The sequence below is a fragment of the Brienomyrus brachyistius genome, unplaced genomic scaffold, assembly GCF_023856365.1.
Source record: "Brienomyrus brachyistius isolate T26 unplaced genomic scaffold, BBRACH_0.4 scaffold70, whole genome shotgun sequence".
Classification (NCBI taxonomy): domain Eukaryota; kingdom Metazoa; phylum Chordata; class Actinopteri; order Osteoglossiformes; family Mormyridae; genus Brienomyrus; species Brienomyrus brachyistius.
In genome coordinates, this window is record NW_026042345.1 from 23,255 (window position 1) to 46,885 (window position 23,631).

Here is a 23,631-nt window from a genome sequence, read left to right on the forward strand (position 1 = left end):
CCATAACCAAACCCCTTTCGTCCCCCAAATCAGTTTTCTGGCCCAAGCCGTAAACTTGGAAAAGAGGTCACCTCTTTCACCATTAAAACTTAAAAACAAAAAACAAAAAACTAAAAAAAAAAAAATAATAAATATATCAACAGTGTGTCCATTATAAAACCCCTAGGATGTTCTTCCTGGAAACAGACTCTTTCTACACTCAAACAATCCACCCTAATCGGCAATAAATCACACCGATCAGACCAAACTACTTTCAGAAAGCTCTAGGATGGACCAGAGTGATAAGTGCGTCCAAAGAGACGGCGGTCTCACGTTTTACGTGACAAAGGGAGTCCATTTACAAGGCTTAACGTCACCCGGGAGGACTTTTAGTAAAAAAAAAAAAAAGGGGGGGGGGGGGGCAGCGTCTCTTTCAGTATCAGCTGAATTCCTCGCTTCACGTAGCTGGCGGTATGTCCCTCAACCGCTGGAAAATGAATGGCGAGAGTTGAAAGGTCACCCGGAGGAACACACGGTGGAATGCAGAAATGAGAGCAGCTAACAGACAGCGGATATCGCTGTCAGTAACTGCCGAGCGAAGATCGGAAGCTGCCAGCATGAGTTCTGTATTTATCCAGGGCCAGGCTATCTCCTGCGGGACCCCGATTCATCAGCACGCGAGCCACGTCCACGGAGGAATCCGACATATAAACTTTTAAACAGTCCTTATAGCCGTTGTGTTTTCCAAAGCACATTTCAGGGAGCTTTTAAAAAGGAGTACTCTCAAAGGACTCCGGGACTGAAGTGCCTGGGCGTCGACCCAGAAGCCGAGCCCGTCTAACCGAATCTGGACCGGAACCCTAAAACGAAAACGGACATTCTCTCTGAGTGACCACTGCCGAGCAGGCCCTTTAGATCGGCCTGCTGAGAGCGACTGCGTGTTTTGACCACTACCTGGATTCCACATCCTGTTTTTCCGTGCCTGGACACAATAAGTCCGGAACGCCGCCCTGCACTCGTGCTATTTTGGTCGGATTGCTGATGCCGCGATTCCTCCATAATCGAGTGGAACGCCCGGCAACGGTCCTTACCCATGGTTCCACGTTCACCGTCTCCCGTGACCTGAATGAGTGAACAGGGCTTTTCAGAAGGACAAGCGGCACAGCTATCGTTAGCCTCGCTAGCTTAGTTAGCGTCCCTGCAGTAATTTAATTATTCATTTATGAGTTCGCGCCCAAAACCCATCGCGCCTCATAGTCAGTACCGTTGCTGAAGCAAAAGGCACTAATTGGGAAACCCTCCCCAAAGCAATATTTATGTGCTAATTGGGCCACTTCCTGATGCACGGACAGAAGAATGCATGGCAAAAGGCCACTCAGACAGCCTATAATCGGGGGTGGGGGGGGGGGGGGCACCGGTTCCTTATCGAAGGCAATGGTTGGCCAGTTTTTCTGGAAAGTAAAAAAAAAAAGTAATGGTTCCCATTATATCGTTTCAACCCAAAGAGCTCTCAAAATTTTTGCGAGCTGGACTTCTGGGAATGACAGTCTGTGGACACAAGGACCCACAATTAACCCCGAGTGCGCGAATCGCCGAACCCGTCCCAAAACCCCACATTCCTCGACTTCAGCAACAATAAGTGGATTAAATTTTTTTTTTTTAATAAAAACCTCTATAAATAGACCTCACGTCCTGAGAGGGAAGCCTACTTCCAGAAAATGATGGTCCGCACGCAGCTGTGTTTGATGTTGGGGCTCTTTGATGTCGGACGATGTGCTTCTGGGCTCCTCCTGGGGTTAGAAGTTTAGCTCGGGGTTTATAGCTCCGCAGGCGAGCGCGGGACGGCCGACAGGCGCCCGCCTATCTGTGAGGGCGGAGGCATATCCTGGGGGAAAAGGGCCGTGTCATGCATGGTTGTCAGACCTACTAAATAAAATCCTGACACCAGGAAGGTTTTCCCAGCAGATTGCTCCTCCTAATGAGACAGGACTGGGGAGATCTAAGAGCTCTGGAAGGCTTAGCATGGCTCCCCATAAAGGGACGGCCTACGTGTTTTGGGATGGGGTTGTGGGGGTCCTCGAGCAGAGGCGGCTTTCAGTCACTGGGATCCTGCTCTCTGCTTTTCCCACCAAAATCCTTGTCTGGCTTTTATTGTGCTTGAGAGGACAATAAAGTGTAAGGCATATCCTAAACTGTCATTATCATGCTCTGGGCTTACAAAAGTAGCAGTGAGGTAACATGGATTTAAAAGGTCCACTTGAGAGAGAGGCTGATGTTCTAGTTGCATGGACCCTAAAGACCCAACAGTGGAGGTCCTGAACAGAACCCCCCGTCCCACCCCAAAAGCAGGCCCCGCAGGTGTACGTCAACTGGCCCAAAACGTCCCCTTCTCCAAACAAACAGGATGTCTGAAATTAGGACATCCTCCTGGCGTGGCAGGCCAGGACGGGGCCCGGGGAAGACGAGACCGTCGCCGGTCCATCTGGCACACAGGGTGCCGCTCTCCCGGCAGGAATGTTCCCTCCTTGCCGTTTAAACAAAAGCTGTAATAGACCTTCTGGACTTGCTCCAAAAGGAAGTGTCAGTTTTGCGTCAGAAGGGACAGCCAGAGAGCATCTGCCGCACCTCATTTAAACACTGGAACATAAAAAAAAAAAAGAAAAACTCTGGTGGAATAAACAATATTTTCACGCTTCCGTATGGTGGGCAGAGGACGACCGCAGGAAGACAGTGGAATTAAAACACGGAGCAGGCTTATGTGATGACCCTGAATTACTATCGGAAATGAAAATGTCAGGTAGCTGAAAGTCTCCTCAAACAAAAAGGGACCAACGCAGCGGCTGTAAAATCATGAAATAAACGCCAGTGTGTTCGTCAGGGACGCAGCTCACTTTCTATTTCGTCTGCGGCAAACCACATCCCGCGACACTCTCAAGGGACACGAGACTCTGGCCAGCCAGAAGGGGACGCTCCACTGTGGCCCCATGAACTACTGGACTGAGGGATGGCCTATGCATCACTCCCAGGAGGAACAGAAGATAAAGGACACTTTCGGGTCTCGAGGCACGAAGGTGGCAGCAGACGGGGAGAAAGGGGCGGACCACGGCAAATTAATCACAGGATTCACAGCTGGGAAAACTGTCCCAAAATAAATGTCACACAAAAAAACGAGGAGGCAACAAAAAATAAACCACGAGTGCGATAGGGCAAACAATGATTAACAGCGTAGGCACTCAGCAGGGAGGAAGACACCTGGCTAACATCTGTCTCGCCTAGCAACACTGCACTGGTGTGCAGAAATCAGAGGCTGGTCATCTCCGGACCGCGATACAGATACGTGGCTGGTGCAGGAAGCCAGCCACACAGCACCGACCGGATAAATAAGAACAGGCAATACGAGGAGGAGTCTGAGCAACTTTTCCATTGACGCTTGTCCCAACCTTTGGGTCACGGGCAAATCATAACAGCTGGGATTTATTTTATCATGCCTGATTTCGTTATAATCATACAACGCATTCAAGGCTCAGGATAGCAAAAACATTGAAGGGTAGAAAATGTATTTAAGGCTCAGGATAGGAAATGTACTTGACGCTCAGAATAGGAAACACATTGAAGGCTCAGGATAGAACATGCAAGTTTAGGAAGTGCTTAAGAACACTGGAATACAGAGACTTGAGCCCAATACGTCTGCTGCTTCCACAGATCATACAGCCGAGAATTTATAGTGCGAGTTATCAGAGCTTGCCGGACTAACACAATCTGCAGGCTGCTGCTGCTTCCAGGGCCGGGCTCATGCGCGGAATCGAGCAGAGGAAGGGGCCCAAGGGGGCATGTGGTGCAGAGAAGATCTGGCTGGAGCGGCCAAGCCATCTGTAAAACTACACCGTCCAGGAAGAACAGAGTTGGAGATACCATCAGAGTTTAAGAACGAGAGCAAGATACAGAATGTGGAAAAAAAAAAAAAACAGTTCTTGAAATCCCTTCTCTTTGCGAACCACAAAGACATTGGTGGAAGGTAACCATCGTTAGCTGCTGAGAACATCATGAGAAAAAGGCTGTAGGACCTAATAATCTGACGTGGCCACACCCTGTCGGGAGGCTAAAAGGTCTTGACTCACCAGCCCGAGGCTGTGGAGAGGTGAAGATTGGGCATTCGCATTCTGTCAGGGCCTGACCTCATCCTCACTGTTCTGGAGTTGAGTATCTTATCCCGGGGTGCTTGCAGTCACTCCACAATGATCAGAGGCTATTGAAGACTAATCCGAGCACCATCATTACCAAGCTCTTTGAAGCCCCTGCCGTGTCTGACATTAGCCTCACGGGACCCTGGAGGGATCAATAACGAGAGCGTGTCGCATCTGGTCAGATCGAGCCGGAGCCCTCCCTTGTTTCTGTGCACTTCATATGGATGACACTTACTTATCTTCCAGAAACACAACAGAAAATATAAACCTGTCTGCTCGGACAAAGTGGAGACACTCAGCGGGCTACCACAACAACCGATTCTGCTTAAGTAACTGGCAGTCTTATGAGCTCTGCGGTGATCGAGTCACACGTATACAGCATCGGATCCCACTTATTGTGGTCACGTCGTCCATTGAATAGGCCGTCAATAACATGCTGAATCTGAAGAAAAACAACTGGCAGCTCAAACACATTCAAAAGTTTATTTATAAAGACAACTTCTTCTTTCGGCTGCTCCCGTTAGGGGTGGCCATAGCGGATCATCCATTTCTATTTCTTCCTGTCCTTTGCATCTTCCTCTTTCATACCAACCACCTGCATGTCCTCTCTCACCATATCCATGAACCTCCTCTTAAGCTTTCCGCTTTTCCACTTTCCTGGCAGCTTCATCCTCAGCATCTTCCTCCCAACAAACCCAAGACCTCTCCTCTGTTCATATCCAAACCAGCCTAATCTCACCTCTTTGTCTCTGTCTCCAAAGCATCCGTCTAATATACTCGTCCCTAATCCGGTCCATCCTCGTCACTCCCAACACAAATCTTAACATCTAGACAACATAAGACTCCTTCCTGGACAAATGCTAAACATTCCTATTCGCAATTAGAGCTCAGACTCGAGGCAAGGTCAAATCCATCATCTACCACTGTAATAATATGAAATTGCGTCAAAATATCAGCCAGATTAGAGTCCCAGACGGTTAAGTGACCATCACAAAGTATGCTCAGATAGGTGGAGGAGGAATGCAGACAGCAAAAGGGCACAATTCCTCAGCAGTCATTCAGTGTGTGAGCTCCATCGTTACAAGCCACAATCACAAGGATGATCTGATAACAAGGAACCTGGGACACATCGCTTTCCACCATCATCTACAATGCAAGCCTTTTAAAGGTGAATCATACAGTAAACACAGCCAAGTTTTCAGATAGAAGAGTTATAATGACTACAATGATAAAAGTTTGGTCTGGTCTACTGTTTCATTCTACTTACACAGAAATATTTGAACCGAGCCATATTTTTGCATCTTAGACGTTGTAAGTGGTCACGCGGCATTATTTGAAAACCCATCATGCCCTGAGTCAACAGTGATTTTCCTGTCAGTCGGAGGAAAAACCTCAGAGTTTGGGTGATCCGCAATAAGAAGGCCAGTCTACATTAACTGCACTTGAATGTGACACTGTGGTTAGCTCCTCCGTGAGGAGGATCACGCAATGCTGTATGCAGGCAAAAGCAATGGTACCTAATTGGCCCGGAGACCCAGAGATCTCCCCAGATAGCATCGCCGGCCAATCTGAAGATGCCGGCTTTATCTGAATGCATGATTACCCACATGGGCAACCAGGCAGATGATTTAACACAATGTCTCACAGTCGAGGAGTCCTGAGGAGGTGTCAAACACTCACAGGCCGTGCCGGATTAGGACATACATCTATACCCCAGGCCAGACTCAACACTTCCACAGGCTTCCGATCAGGAGAGGACAGGCTCCTTCGAAGACAAAAGCCAGACGTTTAAGGGAAGAAAAGAGGAAGAAAAAGACATCAGCGAACTGACTCGAACTTCAGATGGAAAAGGAAGTTCAGGCTTCACAAGCGCCTTGCAGTTTCATTAGCCTGGCAGAAACCCTATCCTGAAGCAAGAGCAGCGCGCCTAACATTTATTTGTCAGAATACGGGTTTGCAAACTTGAGATGTAGCTCATTAAATTATGGGAAGACCAAGGCATCGAGGAGGAGAAAAAAAAAGCACGAAATGATCCATATTGAGAAATAAACAATAAAAACTGATCAGAGACCTGTGATTTCAGATTCTGTCAGCTGACCGTAGCTAGAAAGACAATCACCCCTACCTCTTTTCTATGTCGTTTCTGGCCCTCAATGTCAGACATTTGTGTGAATATATCCCTGCCATCCTCCATTTCTTTCACCATTTGTAAGTTCAGAAAACAAAAAAGTTAAAATTTATCACCAGACCTGGCAATCACTTTGTTGAGCTACTTACTTGAAAAGATCAGGGAGGTTAATCAATACGTTCAATGCTGAGCACTTGGCCTCCTTGTAAAAGTAATCTGGAAACATCCTACATCTGTTTTCCAACCACATACAGATACGGCAGCACACTTCCTGCAGCCTACCAGCACTGGCAAGAGGCAGGATTTTTATTTATTAGCTTTGATGTACGATGGAAAAACACTGAAAGGGAACATTCTAGGAGTGGAGATCCTGACATGATATACTGAAGAAACCTGGCTTCACTGATATGGCTGGTTTCAAGAACTTATTTCAGAGGGAATCTAAAATTATTCAGAGTTGAACAGTTTTCAACAGAAAATGCTGAATATATTTATGCGCTTTTAATAAATTTAACTATGCATTTTATTACTCACCCAGCGCTGAAAAATTCTGCACGTGAAAATGCTTATTAGTGTAAATTCTGAAGTGAGTTTTCCAAACATTTGTGGTTCCAACAGTCTGCCCTTTTTGGCACCCAAAAATGTATCATATCACTCAATAAATTACCGTTTTGTAACCACGTACTGAATATATATTCCGGACGGTAACTTTTCCAAGGCAAATTCACACACTTCCATCATGTCAGTCAAACGGAAACGTGGAAGCATGTCACATGTTCGTATGAAATCATGTGTTTGTATGAAACTGCTAGCAATGGAAAGAGACAATGACATTCATAAAAAACCGCGTTGCAACGGAGGGATGGTCACATGTTCATATGAAACCATGTGGCAGCAATGAGACGGTCACATGCTCATGTGAAATTGCATGGCAGCAGAGAGACGGTCACATGTTCATATGAAACTGTAGGCTAGTGTAGCGACGGTCACACGTTCATAGGAAACCACATGGCGGTATAGAGACAGGTCACACGTTCATAGGAAACCACATGGCGGTATAGAGACAGGTCACACGGTCATAGGAAACCACATGGCGGTATAGAGACAGGTCACGCGTTCATAGGAAACCACATGGCGGTATAGAGACAGGTCACACGTTCATACGAAACCACATGGCGGTATAGAGACAGGTCACACGTTCATAGGAAACCACATGGCGGTATAGAGACAGGTCACGCGTTCATAGGAAACCACATGGCGGTATAGGGACAGGTCACACGTTCATAGGAAACCACATGGCGGTATAGAGACAGGTCACACGGTCATAGGAAACCACATGGCGGTATAGAGACAGGTCACGCGTTCATAGGAAACCACATGGCGGTATAGAGACAGGTCACGCGTTCATAGGAAACCACATGGCGGTATAGAGACAGGTCACGCGTTCATAGGAAACCACATGGCGGTATAGAGACAGGTCACGCGTTCATAGGAAACCACATGGCGGTATAGAGACAGGTCACGCGTTCATAGGAAACCACATGGCGGTATAGAGACAGGTCACACGTTCATAGGAAACCACATGGCGGTATAGAGACAGGTCACACGTTCATAGGAAACCACATGGCGGTATAGAGACAGGTCACACGTTCATAGGAAACCACGTGGCGGTATAGAGACGGGTCACACGTTCAAAGGAAACCACATGGCGGTATAGAGACAGGTCACACGTTCATAGGAAACCACATGGCGGTATAGAGACAGGTCACACGTTCATAGGAAACCACATGGCGGTATAGAGACAGGTCACACGTTCATAGGAAACCACGTGGCGGTATAGAGACGGGTCACACGTTCAAAGGAAACCACATGGCGGTATAGAGACAGGTCACACGTTCATAGGAAACCACATGGCGGTATAGAGACAGGTCACACGTTCATAGGAAACCACATGGCGGTATAGAGACAGGTCACACGTTCATAGGAAACCACATGGCGGTATAGAGACAGGTCACGCGGTCATAGGAAACCACATGGCGGTATAGAGACAGGTCACGCGTTCATAGGAAACCACATGGCGGTATAGAGACAGGTCACACGTTCATACGAAACCACATGGCGGTATAGAGACAGGTCACACGTTCATAGGAAACCACATGGCGGTATAGAGACAGGTCACGCGTTCATAGGAAACCACATGGCGGTATAGGGACAGGTCACACGTTCATAGGAAACCACATGGCGGTATAGAGACAGGTCACATGGTCATAGGAAACCACATGGCGGTATAGAGACAGGTCACGCGTTCATAGGAAACCACATGGCGGTATAGAGACGGGTCACACGTTCATAGGAAACCACATGCCGGTATAGAGACGGGTCACACGTTCATAGGAAACCACATGGCGGTATAGAGACGGGTCACACGTTCATAGGAAACCACATGGCGGTATAGAGACGGGTCACACGTTCATAGGAAACCACATGACGGTATAGAGACGGGTCACACGTTCATAGGAAACCACATGGCGGTATAGAGACAGGTCACATGTTCATATGAAATCATATGCATGTGTACTGAATTTTCCTGCTGTCTGGTACAAGACTTACAAATTACTTCGACTTTCCAAATAATATCACTCCAACATCAGGACGAGAGGCCTGAGATTCATGCAAAGCGAGCAAGTCACTGGTAATACTGCCCAAAATATGTGACCTGCATGGGGCCAGAGAGATGTGGTGCATGAAGTCTATCTAAATGAAACACCACACACCTGGCATATTCAGCCGGCTCATGGACAGATGGATAACACGCTTAGGTGAGGAGGGGCGTGTATCGCTAAGCCAATTCCCTGCTCCTGTGGAATTGACAGCCGCCCAAATGCCTGGCACAGCTCCCCCCTGCCTCCACCAAACCCCAGCCCCCTGCTGACACAGCTCTTCTGTAGCATTGCCAGTTCCCTGATGCCACATTCATTAAAGTGCATTTTTAGTTTTAGAAGGGGGGAAAAAAAAAAAAAAAAAAAAAAAAAACCTCCGTAAAATTTTTACAAACAAACAAGAGAACAGAAAGAATGGGAACATGAACAGCGATTTTTTTTTTTTTTTTTTGGGGGGTGGTTTGGCTGAAAGTACGATTGCTGGAGGTATTCCACTGAGAACCATTACAATGCAGTAAGGGGGGGGGGGGGGTGGGGGCACTTTGAGAACGCCACAGGGGCCGGCCGAACAAGCTCAAGCGGTCCACCGAGTGCCGCTGCGTCACACAGGATGGACAAAGCGGACATGGCTGACTGCAGGACGCAGTGCCCAAGTTCAGCATTTCACGAAGGATGAGGGTGTCAGATAAATGAAGGCGCTACTGCACCGGACTGAAGGCATCCTTACCAGAAAAAGGCCAAAGCTGGACAGTATCGAGAAGTGTCGTATTGAAAATAAACATTTTAGCTACTGATCCCCCTGTGCCCTGCAGCAAGCGAACAGACGGCTCCATATGCAGGGTATAAGAAGCATCCTGCAAATGACAGCAAATGGGATTTTAGAGAATAACATTTTCCCCCTTCTGTTTTGGAGATATATATGTATATATATGGTGCTATACAAAGTATCGCTAACAGACAAACCCAGCTCAAGCAAGACACCGCTCAGTAGTTCAATATGGGAAAGACATCAGCAAGATGAAAGGGAAGTTAGAGGGGTTTTTTTTCCCTCCCCCTCATTCTCTCTCCCTTTCTCCTCCTCCTCTTTTTTCCTTAGTGTGCTGCCACTACCGTTCCAGGGAAGGAAGATGATGACAGAGGCCTCGGTTGCCCTCAGGGTAGACATCAAGGCTACGCCCATCGAGATATGCGAGCTCACCATTGGTCGCCAAATCCAAGGGGGCGTGGCCTGAGAGCAACAGCGGGGAGCTGCAGGTTCAAACTGAACCCCCTGCTTGGCTGACTTGGGGTAGGCGATGTCTTCCACATCCCCAAATAGGGTGAGAGGGTGCAAAGCTGTAGTTTTAAGCAATAACTTTCCTCTAGACACCCAGCCTCTGATCAGAGGAGGGGGGGGAAGAGATTTCCCTGGCCGGAGGCATCTCCACCCTCACGCCAGAATGCTTGTCAAGGCTTGACTTTACTCCGGTGTCACGTAAAAGGAAGACAGCCAAAGACGACTGACAGACAAGCGAAACCCAGAGGACACTTTGCCTAGCAAACGCTATAGCAGGCTGCAGTTACCTTCCATCAGCATCAGGCTAGAAAGCTGCCCAGTCAGGTCTCCTAAACCCTGCCCCAGACCAGCTAGCCATCACCTCTAAAAAGGCATTACCTTTTGTACCATCTCAAACATCTCGTCTACCCGTTACAGCCGAGCAGGAGATAATTCCAGTATCAGTTCTCCGACTACCCTATCAAGTGTGCATCACACGCTACTTAGATCAGAAGCAGATTACTGGAGACAGAGATCGTGTTCCCAGTAGGGTTTCAATGTGAGCATCTTGGTTAACCACCACATCCCTGAAGCATAAAGTGATCCGGGTCATCCAAAGTCAAAACACACGTATGCGTATGCAAATAAATCAAAAGCTGCCAAGCGGATAATGCAGAGACATATGCATAAGCACCTACATAAAGCATCTTGGAGCACCACAGACGTCAGGGCCGTCAATATGGGCCGGATGCAGAAAGGCAGTATTGGGAATACACACACAGATTTTTGTACGTTTGCTAATTTTGAAGCATATAAGCAAAAAAAACAAAACAAAATGGCAACCTTCCCTACTACATTTAATCAAAAGAACGTGGAATGGCCCAAAACCAAAATGACAACCCAACCAGTCACAAAGAAAATAAAACTGATGCAATCTGTAGAGCATGTAGCTTTTAATTAGTGGTTTCCGTCCCCTAATTGGCTTCATTTCCCCCCTCTCAAAATGCGGGACCTTTTCGGATCGGCCATATTTAGAGGGTTCTGTTTGTCTTTATAGAAACCGTACACCATAATCAGTGGACAAAATGAACGTCTTAGGGGTGGCGTAAGCAGTATCTGTAATGCACTCAGGTTCTTCCCCTTTTATTTTGTTGTTTTTGTCGTTATTTCCCCCACTGAAAGCCAAGGAAGATACGAGATTCTACAAAACAAAAATATGAATTCTTCCCGGCGGGCCAGAAGGACAGATGGATAGAAAAACGGGGGGGATTGGGGGGGGGGGGGGGTTAAAGGGCTTCCTAAAATAAAAGCAAAGAATGAAACAAAATCTGTAGTTGGTCAGCAGAAGTGAATGTGGTTGATCCTGCACCGCACTTAAAGTTCTGCATGGTAGACAAAGAGTCGGGCTTATTAGACGCAGGAATAAATGCACCAAGAATCATGCTAACACTTAGATGTTTCATCCCTGGGGGCTTGACTTTCTACCCATTGTGTATAAACGGAAATTTCACTGGAGCAATTCAACCACAATACTCGAGGGTATTACAGCAATGTGTCTCTAAGCACCGAACCCAGTAACCTTCCGGTTTAAAGCCTCTGTCCCATGACCACTATCTATCGCTATCTGCTCTGGACAGCAATGCCAGGAATTATTTTTAAAGTTTAAAAAAAAAAAAAAATTCCATAACTTGATGGATAATCCATCATCTGATATAATTTGAACGAAAGTATAAACATCAAGGTGTATCAAATAAGATAAATAAAAAAAAAAAACACACCATTATTCATTCGAAACAAAAGTATTCGGCGCATCGGAACTGGCAAGCTCTGAAGCTGCCATTAACTGGGAAAAACATGATTTATCTAAACTAAAACAAAACAAAGTCATGTTATACACATACAAAAGGGATGTAAACAGCCCATAAAATAACAGGATACTGCAGTTGTAAACGACTGTAATATGTTTATATTCGTCTGCAGCACAAAAGTTTCCAGTGGTTGAAACAACAAGGAGTATTCCTACATTTCCATTACGTTTCCACTCCCGAGATGTGAACACACTAAAAGGTCACTCTCTACATAACCAAAATGCCTAAATGTACAGAATTCGCACCCCTGGACTGCCACAAAGAGCACTGCGATTTTCCAGCCTTCCTTTTTTGGTGTTGAGAGGAGGACGCTGGTTGCAATGATGCCTGTTTACCTGCAAACAAACCTGCATGTAAAAAGGGGTGGGGACAGGCCTGCAGGGACTCAGTAAACAGCCACGGGGAACAGGCCACTGTAGTAACAAGATGGAACCCAGGGAAGGCCTGCCACTCCCGAACAACACTGAAGCTTGGCACCCAACTCCACCAGTGTCCCTGTGATACACCTCAATCACTGTAAACTGTAGCAGGGATTTAACAAAACAATAACTTAGACAGAACTGAGACTTCATAGAAATCTGTTTATCACTGAAATCCAAATCAATCGAAAACAGCTGATCAAGCAATAAGTGTCACACAAAGATAATCTCCCAGCATTAAACAAATCGTGAATTTTGATTGATTTTTTTGGTAACACATGAGCACTGATTCATACGTTTCTCACACACACACACACACACACACACACACACACACACACACACACACACACACACACACACACACACACAAATGAGCCTGAAGGAATAAAGCTGGGTGTTTTGAATCCTGCAAATCATCATGTGCAATCTGAAATCAGTTGGCGTGCATCCACATCCTGTAAATATCCCTGCGCACAATGCATTTGAAGCACTGTTGGGACAAGGCTGGCCTCGTGCACGGACTGGCTAAGGGACTAATAAGGGCCTAGTTTGGGAAGGAGACCTGACCTCATGCCTTGTCGAATCATAAGACATTTTATAATCGGGCCACTGGGGGATGTGCCTGGGTCATAGGCATCTGGACACACCCCTCTTTGCAGGAAAACCCCAACCTCATCCTCTCCCCACCCTCCCTGCCAATCAGTCAGCACTGCGGCACAACATGCATGGGCCACCTTCGTGCTGATGAAGGGGCACTAGGGAGTCCTACCTTCCCCTAAGAAAAAGGTACTTTTAAGTCAGCATGAGGGATGCGTCGCAACAGAGATCCTGCAGTCTGCCTTTAATCCATGCCGGCGAATCACATCACAGAAGGAAGCACGGCCCGAGTCAGTGAACCAATCGGGATGCGGACAGAACAAACGGCCGCAAATGGCTGACAAATGGCGAAGCCAAGTGCGTATCCTCTCCGGCTGTGAGAGCGTGAGCTGCACCCCTCCCGTCGCCTCCTTCCACCAGTGTTCATGGCCACTTGGCCCCGGGCGAGAGTGCCGTTCTGGGCCCTTGTCTGTTTACAATTACTGCAGCCTGCCTTGTAATGAATCTTCCCCAACTGCTGCTGCCTGGCAGCCACTGCTGCGCAGGAACAAGGGAGCCATTAGTGAAGGAACGAAGGAAGGAAGGAAAAGAGAAAGCTAAGGGGGGGGGGCGGTTGGAGGCAGAGGAGAACAGCAGGTTTCAGCTAAATCCCCCGAAGGTCATCTGCTTCAGAGGCGGCTCTTGGTGGGCGGTTTGGGGGGGTGGGGGAGCCTTCCTCCCTCCCAAATGCTGGAGCTATATGGCCGGCCAGGCGGAGAGTGGCTGGGACATCAGAGACGGTCCCCGAGGCACAGGCAGGGCCCCGCTAGCCTCCACGAGAGGTAATGGCCTGTGCAGAGGTCTGGGCGCCAACTTCCTGCTCAAACTGACATGCTGGATCTCCTCTCGAAATTCCGCTGCTCCCAAATCTGAAGAACGAGGCTACAGGCGCGAGTTCAGAGAGTTGGCGGAAACGCTGCTGCGGAGCAACGGGTCGACTCTTCTGCAACTATAAAATCCTTTTGCTTGACCCAAAAAGCAGACAAAGTAAAACATATACAAACTCCCATCAGGGCGCAAGATGTTAGTGGTGCAACATGTGGGATACAAGATAACTGCAGGGTGCTCATAAACGGCAAACAGCGCACTGTCCCCCTTCATGAAGTTATACTGCACGAGAGTTTACTGTCCCTATGCAGCCACGCTTCCAAACGGTTATATGACATTTGTTCAGGACCCCGACTGACGTGTAAAAGCATTTCTGACATCTGACATTTCGCCCTCGGCTGCAAGCCTACCGCCGGAAAGACCTGCTTCGCGGTTTACCGCTGTTCCTACAGGCTCGACCCTTGACCGGACACTGCCCGAGAATCAGACTTCAGGATGATTCAACTCTCACAAGCTGCTGCCAAAAGCAAAAAAGCACTAAATTGAGGTTTTTGGACGATTCCTTTTTCTAAACCCGCCCATAGGAATTCATTAAAATTCATCACACATAATGGATGAGTGTCCTTCATAAAGTCATCTATTAATTTTCTGAGACCACTCAGGGTAGTAAAGAAAAGGCTAAATCATCCCCAGAGAAGGGATGGGGGGGGGGGCAACTCAGACCCTGTGATACAACATAGTTACGAGAAGAAAGACCTCAAAAAATCCCACACACTATCACATGGTAGAAAAGGGACAGAGATAAGCGTTGCCTCAAAGTGATGTTCTCCTCCACACTAGGGAAAGAGGCGGGTATGAACCACAGGTTCCCCGAAAAAAAAAACACCAACATGTTTGTGACCGGAAGCGGTCTTTCCGGACAGGCGAACAATCTCCTCACTGGTGGGGAGATTGATTTCGGCTCTTTCACGAGGGCTAGCCGACACCGATGACTGGGTCCGTTTCAGAGTATACATTGGGATTCCTTCATGGGCCGCCTTGGCGCTGCCCGTGGCCCCCGATACACAATAGCTGTCTTGTTTGTTGCCGGGACAGAATTTCCCTTGTTCCAGGCGCTTTCCCTTCCTGACTCGAGGACCCAATCCACAGCGGTGGCTTTCCAAGCTGCCCCTGCCTAAATCCCAGAACTTACATCTAATCCACCTGCAAGCGGCTCTTAATGCGCCACTAGGAAGTAGCACAGTAGCGGGCTCCTCTGGGGTGTATGTCATACAATGGGGTGCTTATTCCCCCACCAAGAACCCCCCTCAACCAAGGGGGCTGCTCATGGCTCCTCAGAGAAGTGCAAAGTTGGGATGACTTCATTTGACAAGGCCTGGGTGCACACACACATGCAAAACTGACACATATATGCAGTACTCTGCAAAAGTCTTAGGCATACAAAGAAAATGATGTTCGTGTTTAAAACTCTGTGCTTTCATGTGTAAAACTTCATATTACATAACCAATTTATATATATAACCACTTGCACGCCATGTTTGGCTAATCAATACCTCACCGAGTCATTTAATCAATTAATCAATCAATTAATGAATATATTGACCTGGTGGTGAAATGTCACAGAATGACTGTGGTGCCCCTGAGGAGAGGTTTGGGAACCAAAGAGGTGTCCATCTAGCCATCATACCCACAGCTTTTTAGAGAACAAAACTAAATTTTGTTACTATTTATTTCTATATGCTCTAATGATAAATTGTGCGTTTTTTTTCTGAGCACGCATATACTTACTACCCAAATGAATAGCTTTAAATGTTTTCTTTGACTGAATAAGACTTTTGCATGCATGCATACATACATACACCGCCTATGGACGGCATTTTCTGCGTGCATGGGCTTAGGAGACAATGGAAAAGCATAGAGCCAGCACCCCAGGCACGAAACACCCAATACTCTAACCCAGCTATTTCTCCTGAACTTTCCGAATCGTTGAACAAAACTGATAATCGTCTTCAAAGGCGTCTTTCAAAAGACTTCGTCTACCTGACTCCCAGTGAGGTAATACTCACGATGCTTTTTTAAAAGCGATTTTTCTTTCGATTCCCACCCCCCGTCCGGCATTACGACAGTGAGTGAAGAGCGTGCCTGTTGCAAATTGTGGTGGTGGTGGGGAGTATTAGGTGTGGCAATAAGGAAAAGGCTGGAGATTTCCTGGACTGAGGGCATTCTAAGGCTCCTGTGTTCTCTGCTCAGGGAGGCAAGATTACACAAGCTGAGGGCGTCTGCCAGGTATCCGAGCTCACAAAGCAGCCTCATCCCGGCCTCTCACAGCACACACACAAAACAGGAAGTGCAGGCCTGCAACCAGCATGCAGCACATGTGGCTTAGCCCTTGTTTAGTGTAAACTCTCCTTTCATCCCAGCCCAGGCTCTGCTTGTTAACCCGCACAAAGCCCCCCTAAAAGCAGATGTGAGGCAGCCATGAAGTTTAAGAGCGAATTTCGGAGCCCGGCTGAGGTACACATCCATGACTTCACTTTGGGGATAACCTTCATGCAAAGCATACTCAAACGTTCAACAGACTTGCCTCTTGTGGCAGTTGAGGTGTTGTCAAGCACAGTAGCCCAAAATAAATCAGTTCAGTAAATTATTCTACATAATATATAGAAAAAAAAACACAGTTAAAAACGCCACATGTAAGTCTTAGGAATCAGGCACTTTTCAGACAAATGGAGTATTTTGTTTCCTTAGTGTATTCTGCTACGGAAAGCAAGCTGTACGGATTTTTTTGTCTAGATGGTGGGGGTGTGGGGTTGGGTTGAAGGAGCCCGCATGGCAAATGGACACGTTATCTGACACCAGCATAGAGCAGAGCATGTGATCCCACACCAGTCTTAGGAACTCCAGGCCACTTGATGTCTTGGGGTTGCCATGTCAGCATTCTGTTACCTGGAACTCCTGCGGGTTAGGCGGGGGGGGGAGCGAGTGGGCCCACCACTGGCTGTGTTTGCAGTCCCATAGTCAAGCCACCTTTGCCTTGGCAGAACCAAGGACATTAATCTCATTGCCCCATTTCAGGGTTCAGCAACGCTATAAATAACTCCTTTGGCTAAATATCAACTGGCTTAAAAAAACGAACTCACACCAGCACCCGGATGGCGCTTGGGTCTACGCCCCCAGTCTACTTTTCTGTACTTCAATTAAAGGGATATACGTCTCAATTTTCAGGGAAGCAGGTAATTGGCGTTCCATTAATCTAAAGTACACACCGTTATTCTTAAATGGATGAATAAAAAAAAATAAAAAATAAAAATTAAAAAGTCAACCCAGGGCACACTCCGTATCACTTACAGGTTTTCCAAATGAGATGACTGATAGCATGATCTACCCTGACTGTATCTACAGGAAGGCCACCATACCAAGATTAAACTAAACAAATGAAGATAGCCATCTCCACACCAGGTTCTTCATGGAAGAATACAAAGATTAAGAAAAGATTGATAGTCAAAACAGGACGTTCTAAGTCATTATCACCTTTATATTCTATACCCTTACACACTTCCTTTTTTACGGAGATGCAGGACACGGGAATTTCATCCACAATGAGCAGGAAATGAGCTGACCTCTCAGTTTTTGATGCTCAGGCTTGGAACTGTACCTTTCGACGACAAAATGCCGGAAACACAGAGATATCAAAGAGACAGATATCAAAAAGCACTCAGGGAAGCACCATCACTGCGCTCTCCAAAAAGGTCTATGCAGCATCACACCACCCAAGCTGTGAGTCATGAGGCAGGGGAACTGTTGGCCCCAGCGAAAATTCCAAGCAGCTGGGGAGGGGGGCAATTCTATGAAAGATTATAATAAACAGAAATATCGGTGGAAAATATCGAATGACACACTTGTCAGGAACTGATGATGTAATTTGTCAAAATGCAGCTCTTGGATTTAATATATATGTAAATTCATATTTTTCAAAACGTGGCTACAGAAATTAAACTGCAACTGAAATTGGCATTTATTGAGGGAGATCAAGTATGCGTGACTCATTTACCCAACCGCGAGCGGTACGGTCTCCTATTTCACAATACCGAGAAAAATCATTTGCAGGCAGCACAATAGGAATGGAGCCACGCATCGCATGGTTGCCAAGGTGGGGGTGCGACTGCTAAGCAAACGGCGGAACTGCACGTGAGGTTACGGTACGAGTTGATGGTGCTAAGAGGCTGAACACACGCACACGCACACACACACACACGTGTCACCACAAACAAAAGGGCCCTGATGGAAGAAACAGGTCTGTCAAGATGGTGACGAGTTGTCGAGTCCCTCCAAATCAGCATCTCCAGCCCACAGTGATGAGCCCTCTCATTCCTGATTAATCCCTAAAGGACAGAAACATCCCCGCAGACCTGTGGTGATACACCGACGGCAATGTTGCATTTCAAAGAAAAAGAAAAGAAAAGGACCCAAACTGGATAATAAAGGGATATGCTAATGGTCGGTTGAGGCCATATAATGGTTTTAAAAGCCAATGGTGTGAGGGTGCTTAAGCGGAGTAGGAAACGACCTGTAATGACAGCCAATCGCTTTCACACACGGGTCATCAGACCCGAGCGGTTCCACCTCAGTTGAGGTCTATACATGTGGGCACAGACTGCCGCGTGCAGCTGCCAAACGCAAAACCAGCTCTCCTGAATAGCCCTGAACCCCCCCCCCCCCGCCGCCACGGACCGGAGACACACGCGAAGCACGTCCCTGGCGGCATTCCATGGGGGTGCGTGTTGCAAATCAAGGTCCGACCCCCAGTGCACCCCACCCCAGGTTTCATAGCTCAACGCTCTTGTGCAATGCTGTTCTTCTGAGGAAAGACCGCAGAAGAGCAGCCACAAAACTTGTGCTTCACAATAAAGTAACTGCCTGCGTTTTGGAAATTTAAGCCAACTTTATATAGGTCTGTTCCTGTTCATCTAATGTAACTCTTCTAGATTTTCTTAAATAGAACCAGACCAACACAAATACAAATCCACTATACCGCTCATAAATGTCCATGTGGCGCTAAGTTGTCAAGCAGGTACCAAAGGCAGCTAAGGTTTAATGAGGATGGGGAATGTCCCTCAGCCAATGAGCAGCTCATCCCCTTCGGTGTCCATCTCCACTGACCAATGCAGGCTAAGGGGCAGGGCATGCATAGTGCAGTAATGCTCATACGGCACATTAGATTCACCAGAAACCCCCAATCAGAGTGCTGAAGCAGAAGAACATAGCACATGATGTATTTGTGAACCACAAACAATTTCTATATGTTCAGTGGTTAATACAATAAAATCGCTTATTCACAAATCGCTTCTCCATGCCATTTTACTTTAAAACGGCCCATACCCATAATTTTAAGCTCTCCTAACTTACACAAGGAAAATATAAGATTCTGGACTTTAGTCCCGCACTCATAGCTTGTCAGGAACCTGATTCGTTCCACAGACATTACAGTTTACTCAAGTATTTCATGAGCAAACAATTTCTTCCTGTCATCTGCGCCGACTGCATTTCTCCGTGAGCGTATACTTAATGTCGACACCAGTTTACACTGGTCCAGGACAGATGGCTGACTGGGGAGCAGTTTTACTGCATTAACATTAAGGAGAATTCAAAAGCAAAAGTGCAATTAAACACAGTCCCCATAACCAACCTGCAGCATAATGGTTTTTATTGTGCAAACCACTGACTCCTAAACGAGAGCCTTTCATGTCACTCAAACGTATCCGGGGCTGTCGTTTCACTGCTGATCTTCACCCCTCTGCAAATAAAACCCGTTAAAGGCAACGCGGGATTAAATTAATTAGTCAGAACAGCAAGGCTGCAGTTTGTCCTAAGCAAGCCCTTGTCTTGATCTTAGTTTTTGTTTACATGAAACACATCAAATTAAGAACAGTGTTTGCACAGAACACCGTAAATAATGTCAAAGCTATTTCCTGAGCAATACTGGAAGACGATATTTAAGCGAACGGCAAAGGAACTGGATGCAGGCCATTTGTATACGTGTGTTTATGGTAAGAAGCTGCATTTAGCAGGTCACTTTTGGGGATTTGTCCATTTCTCCCAGCCTGGATCTGTTTTTTTTTTTAAAAAAAAAACCTTGTTTTTTTTCTCTTTCAAGACACTGGGAGGTATGCAATTAGCAAAGCCCCCCCCTCCCCCCCACCCGACAATTATTAAAAAAATTTTAGAGGGGGTCACTAAGGTCAGATTCCGTAACTTTGCAATCATGTGTGGAAAATGAAAAATTACTGGGGAGGTTGTTTGAAAGTGAAAAGTTATTTTTTAGAGATTTAAAATAGTCAAATAGTCTGGCTTTGGCAAGACAGCAATCATTAGGCGGCAGATTAAAACTAATGACAAGCCGGTTTTACTATGACAAGACATGCAAGGCCCATGTCCAGCTTCAACCCCCCCTCTCTGCCCCCCCTTTTCCAAAGAGGACACCACCGACACTAACCAGAGCTGCAGCACTGAATGCACAGCGAACTCCATTGGCTTTAAAGAACTATACAGGTTAAAACATCCTGTATTTTCTAATTCATTACAAATTAAAGTTATCTTCAAGTTGGAAACCTCCGCCTGCAATTCCATAACATTGCAAAACGAAAAGGATATCGATTAAAGTATAAAACTCTAGGACCCTTTCGAATATAGTATAATCACATAGTGCTCCATGTTAATGTTTCCATATGATAAACAACTGAAAAGGGAGGTCTATAATTTTGCAAGTAGTATTTATACCAAATCTCTGGATCGACAATCACGTTATGTTGTGGAGTTACTCCAGTGGATGAAGAAAAAAAAAAGCTAAAAGAGATTTACTTTACCAGCCACTACTTGGCCGAGAGCCGGGCACTCGAATGATAATATTATAGGTGAGCAGTGTCTAATTTGGCGCCCCCTTCTGTCCACTCATATAGTTACATCTGTGTTTGTTCGACACTAGGAAATGTGACCCATCCCAATGGGACCTTCTGAAAAAGAACATCCGTTCAGCTCGGGCCAGCCTTCCGCTCAAGCTATGCATGGTTTGCAAATGGACTTACTGCGGTTTCATAAACCAGAGCGCATAATTCCTGATTATTGGCTTGGTTAGCATTTCACAGATTGGTATTTGCAATATTTATACCTAAAAAATAAGGAAAAACAGGCTGTCGTTACGTCAGCAGCGAATTATATGCAAGGCCAGAATTCTGACAGCAAACAAAAGCAGTTTGTTTAGGAGGGCAGTGGTACTTTTCACCTCTCTTAGGCTTATCACATGAGCAGATATATATACATATATACACATATATACACACACACACAACCACCGAAGGTTTTTAAGTGCCATGCATTACTGAGGGTGTTTAAAACAGATCAAATGTGGAATCATACTAAGTGTCACTTCACCGAGAGCCACCCAAGGCCTATTAAGCATAATCACACTACCCAGGCCTACGACCGACTACATTTATAACCAGAAGCCGCAGTGTCCATTCATACAGAGCCCAACACTGATTTCTGCACGGTAGCAGGGGAGTGTAAAAGTGCCCCCCCCCCCCCCCCCCCCATCAATGGCTGGCTGACCCCATAGTTCTCCTTTCACCTTGCTCCTTCAAAACAGACATCTAGGAGGCAGATAAGTAGGAAGTAGATACTTGTTTCTGATAGCGATCGCCATCATAACAACCCACTAGGGGACATGGCGGGGGGGGGGGGGGGGTAGGGGGGGCTTCTCAAACCTCTCTCTAAATAAACGTGGGGGTTTCCCTTTCGAAAGCCCCCAACCCATACCTCCCCCCTCCCCTCTGTCGAGCAAATAAACACTGCTCCACCAGCCTGGGTGAGCTTCGGTCTGGTCACAATGAGCCCAGTGACACCAAAATGTCCCATTAATCTTCATTTGTCCGCACATATTCCAGCATTCTCATGGTAATGGGCTCAATGGACGGTGAAGCGGGGCGCTCAGACTGAGCTGACAGTCCTCTTCATGGGGACAGGGACACGGACAGAGAGTAAGTGGGGCAGCTAGTAAAACTGTTGCTCTGTTGGGGCGACTTGTGTTTCCCATCACGGCTAATGCGTTTGACATTCAAATCAGGGCCCGGCAGGAGGGCAGACTAATTTGATTTCTCAGCTGCCAGGGCTGCTTCCTGTGCCGGGGCCCCGGGTGGGATCCCTGGGGCCCGACACGTCTTCCCGGGGCAGTCGGCCCCGCCTAATGGGTCTCGGAGCGCTGTTGGCGGCGGAAATGACACTGGCCCGTGAGGCCTCCGCTGTCAAACCTCCTGGAGAGGCATGTTTTCATTGCCCCAGGTGGTGATAGTGCAGAGAGAGGAACGGGCCGTTTGCGGATTGACAGCTGGCGTCGACCCGCGAGGGGGGGCTCCCAGCTAGTCCACGCGGCCTTTACTCTGGCGGGGTGGCTTGCCGTTGTCCTCCCAGCGCCCCCCCAGCAACCCAGCCCCTTGTCCACTCCCAAAGGCTGTAAGCCCTGGTCTTCCGAAAGCAGAGGGCCACCTAACTGCTGCAGGGACAATTCCTATTTTGGGCTTCTCTCCTCATGAAGCAACAAATCAGGAAGCAAAAGTTACGGAGGATGATGATTAATCAAGTTCCACATTCATATCTCTGTCGCTTGCTCCCCTCCCCAACAGATTCTGCAATTCTTTTTCAAGAACACTTTTGACAGAATGAGGGTGTTCTTTGATCACGGCACAGGATGTTTCATTAAGAGACGTCGGATAAGCGGGCAGGGATTGGTTGGGGTGGAGGAGGCTAGACCCTACCTTATCTATCATATCCGGACGGTTGGTGGCTGCCAGGACCGTGACGTCTCGGAGCTGCTCGATTCCGTCCATCTCTGTCAGAAGCTGGGCCAGAACACGGTCGGCCACGCCTCCGGACGCTGCAGAGCTGCGGAGGAGAGAGAACGACGAGACGTCAGGCTCCCCCGATTTGCCAGACGCATGCGCCGTCATCCGCCTGCCAAATATTAGCACTTTCACATTTCGTAGTTTTTAAAAATTTGGTTGGAAGTAGCAAACCGTACATCACAACCCGCATATGACATTATTTCTCATCCTTCGTGTGGCGCATCGTTAAAGTACGTTTAGGGTTCCCTGAAACTTCTCCTGGCCAAACTACAGAAGCATGTGTGTACCCATTTTTCATGAAGTTAACAAAGCTAAGCCGCAAACTGTACAGCAAATGCACTGACGGTAGGGAAATTCTTCATCAGAGCGAAACCTGAGCCTAATTAGCTACTGAGAGCACAACAAAGATGTTCTTAATCTAACATTCTTATTAAAACCGCGTGACCGGAACACGCTGCAGAAAAACAGGGGTCGCGTTGCCTCAACATGACTCCTCCCTGCTCATGTTAAATCCTGAAACGGCCCATAATCCCTGTTTAGAGGTATCGGATTTGAAAGGAAATCACTCCCCTGGCCCCCACTGGCTACAACAGAAAAGAACACCCTAAAACCGCCAGTGGGTCGCAGCTTCCCATCCCCATCCCCCTGCTGTTTTTTGAGCTTGCTAATTACTCCCCTCAAAGCCGACCAGTCACTCTGGTTTGGGAGGGGTGAAAGCCAGCACGCTCCCCCTAAAGATAATACACTTTTAACCACATATTTTTAAGTAAACATGCT

General features: G+C 47.1%; 1 protein-coding gene across 3 annotated transcripts in view; it reads right to left on the reverse strand.

The window, feature by feature from the left end:
- The window catches only part of spata5 (spermatogenesis associated 5), a 64,489-nt gene that overhangs the window by 20,882 nt on the left and 19,976 nt on the right, over nt 1-23,631 (reverse strand). For 2 of the 3 annotated variants that reach the window (XM_049002630.1, XM_049002629.1), the window contains exon 14: nt 22,768-22,894. In XM_049002630.1, the coding sequence (XP_048858587.1) occupies nt 22,768-22,894 (127 nt within the window). Of the gene's footprint in view, nt 1-415; nt 1,102-1,688; nt 1,865-22,767; nt 22,895-23,631 lie in introns of those variants that run through there. The other variant, XR_007388160.1, reaches the window with a different exon arrangement.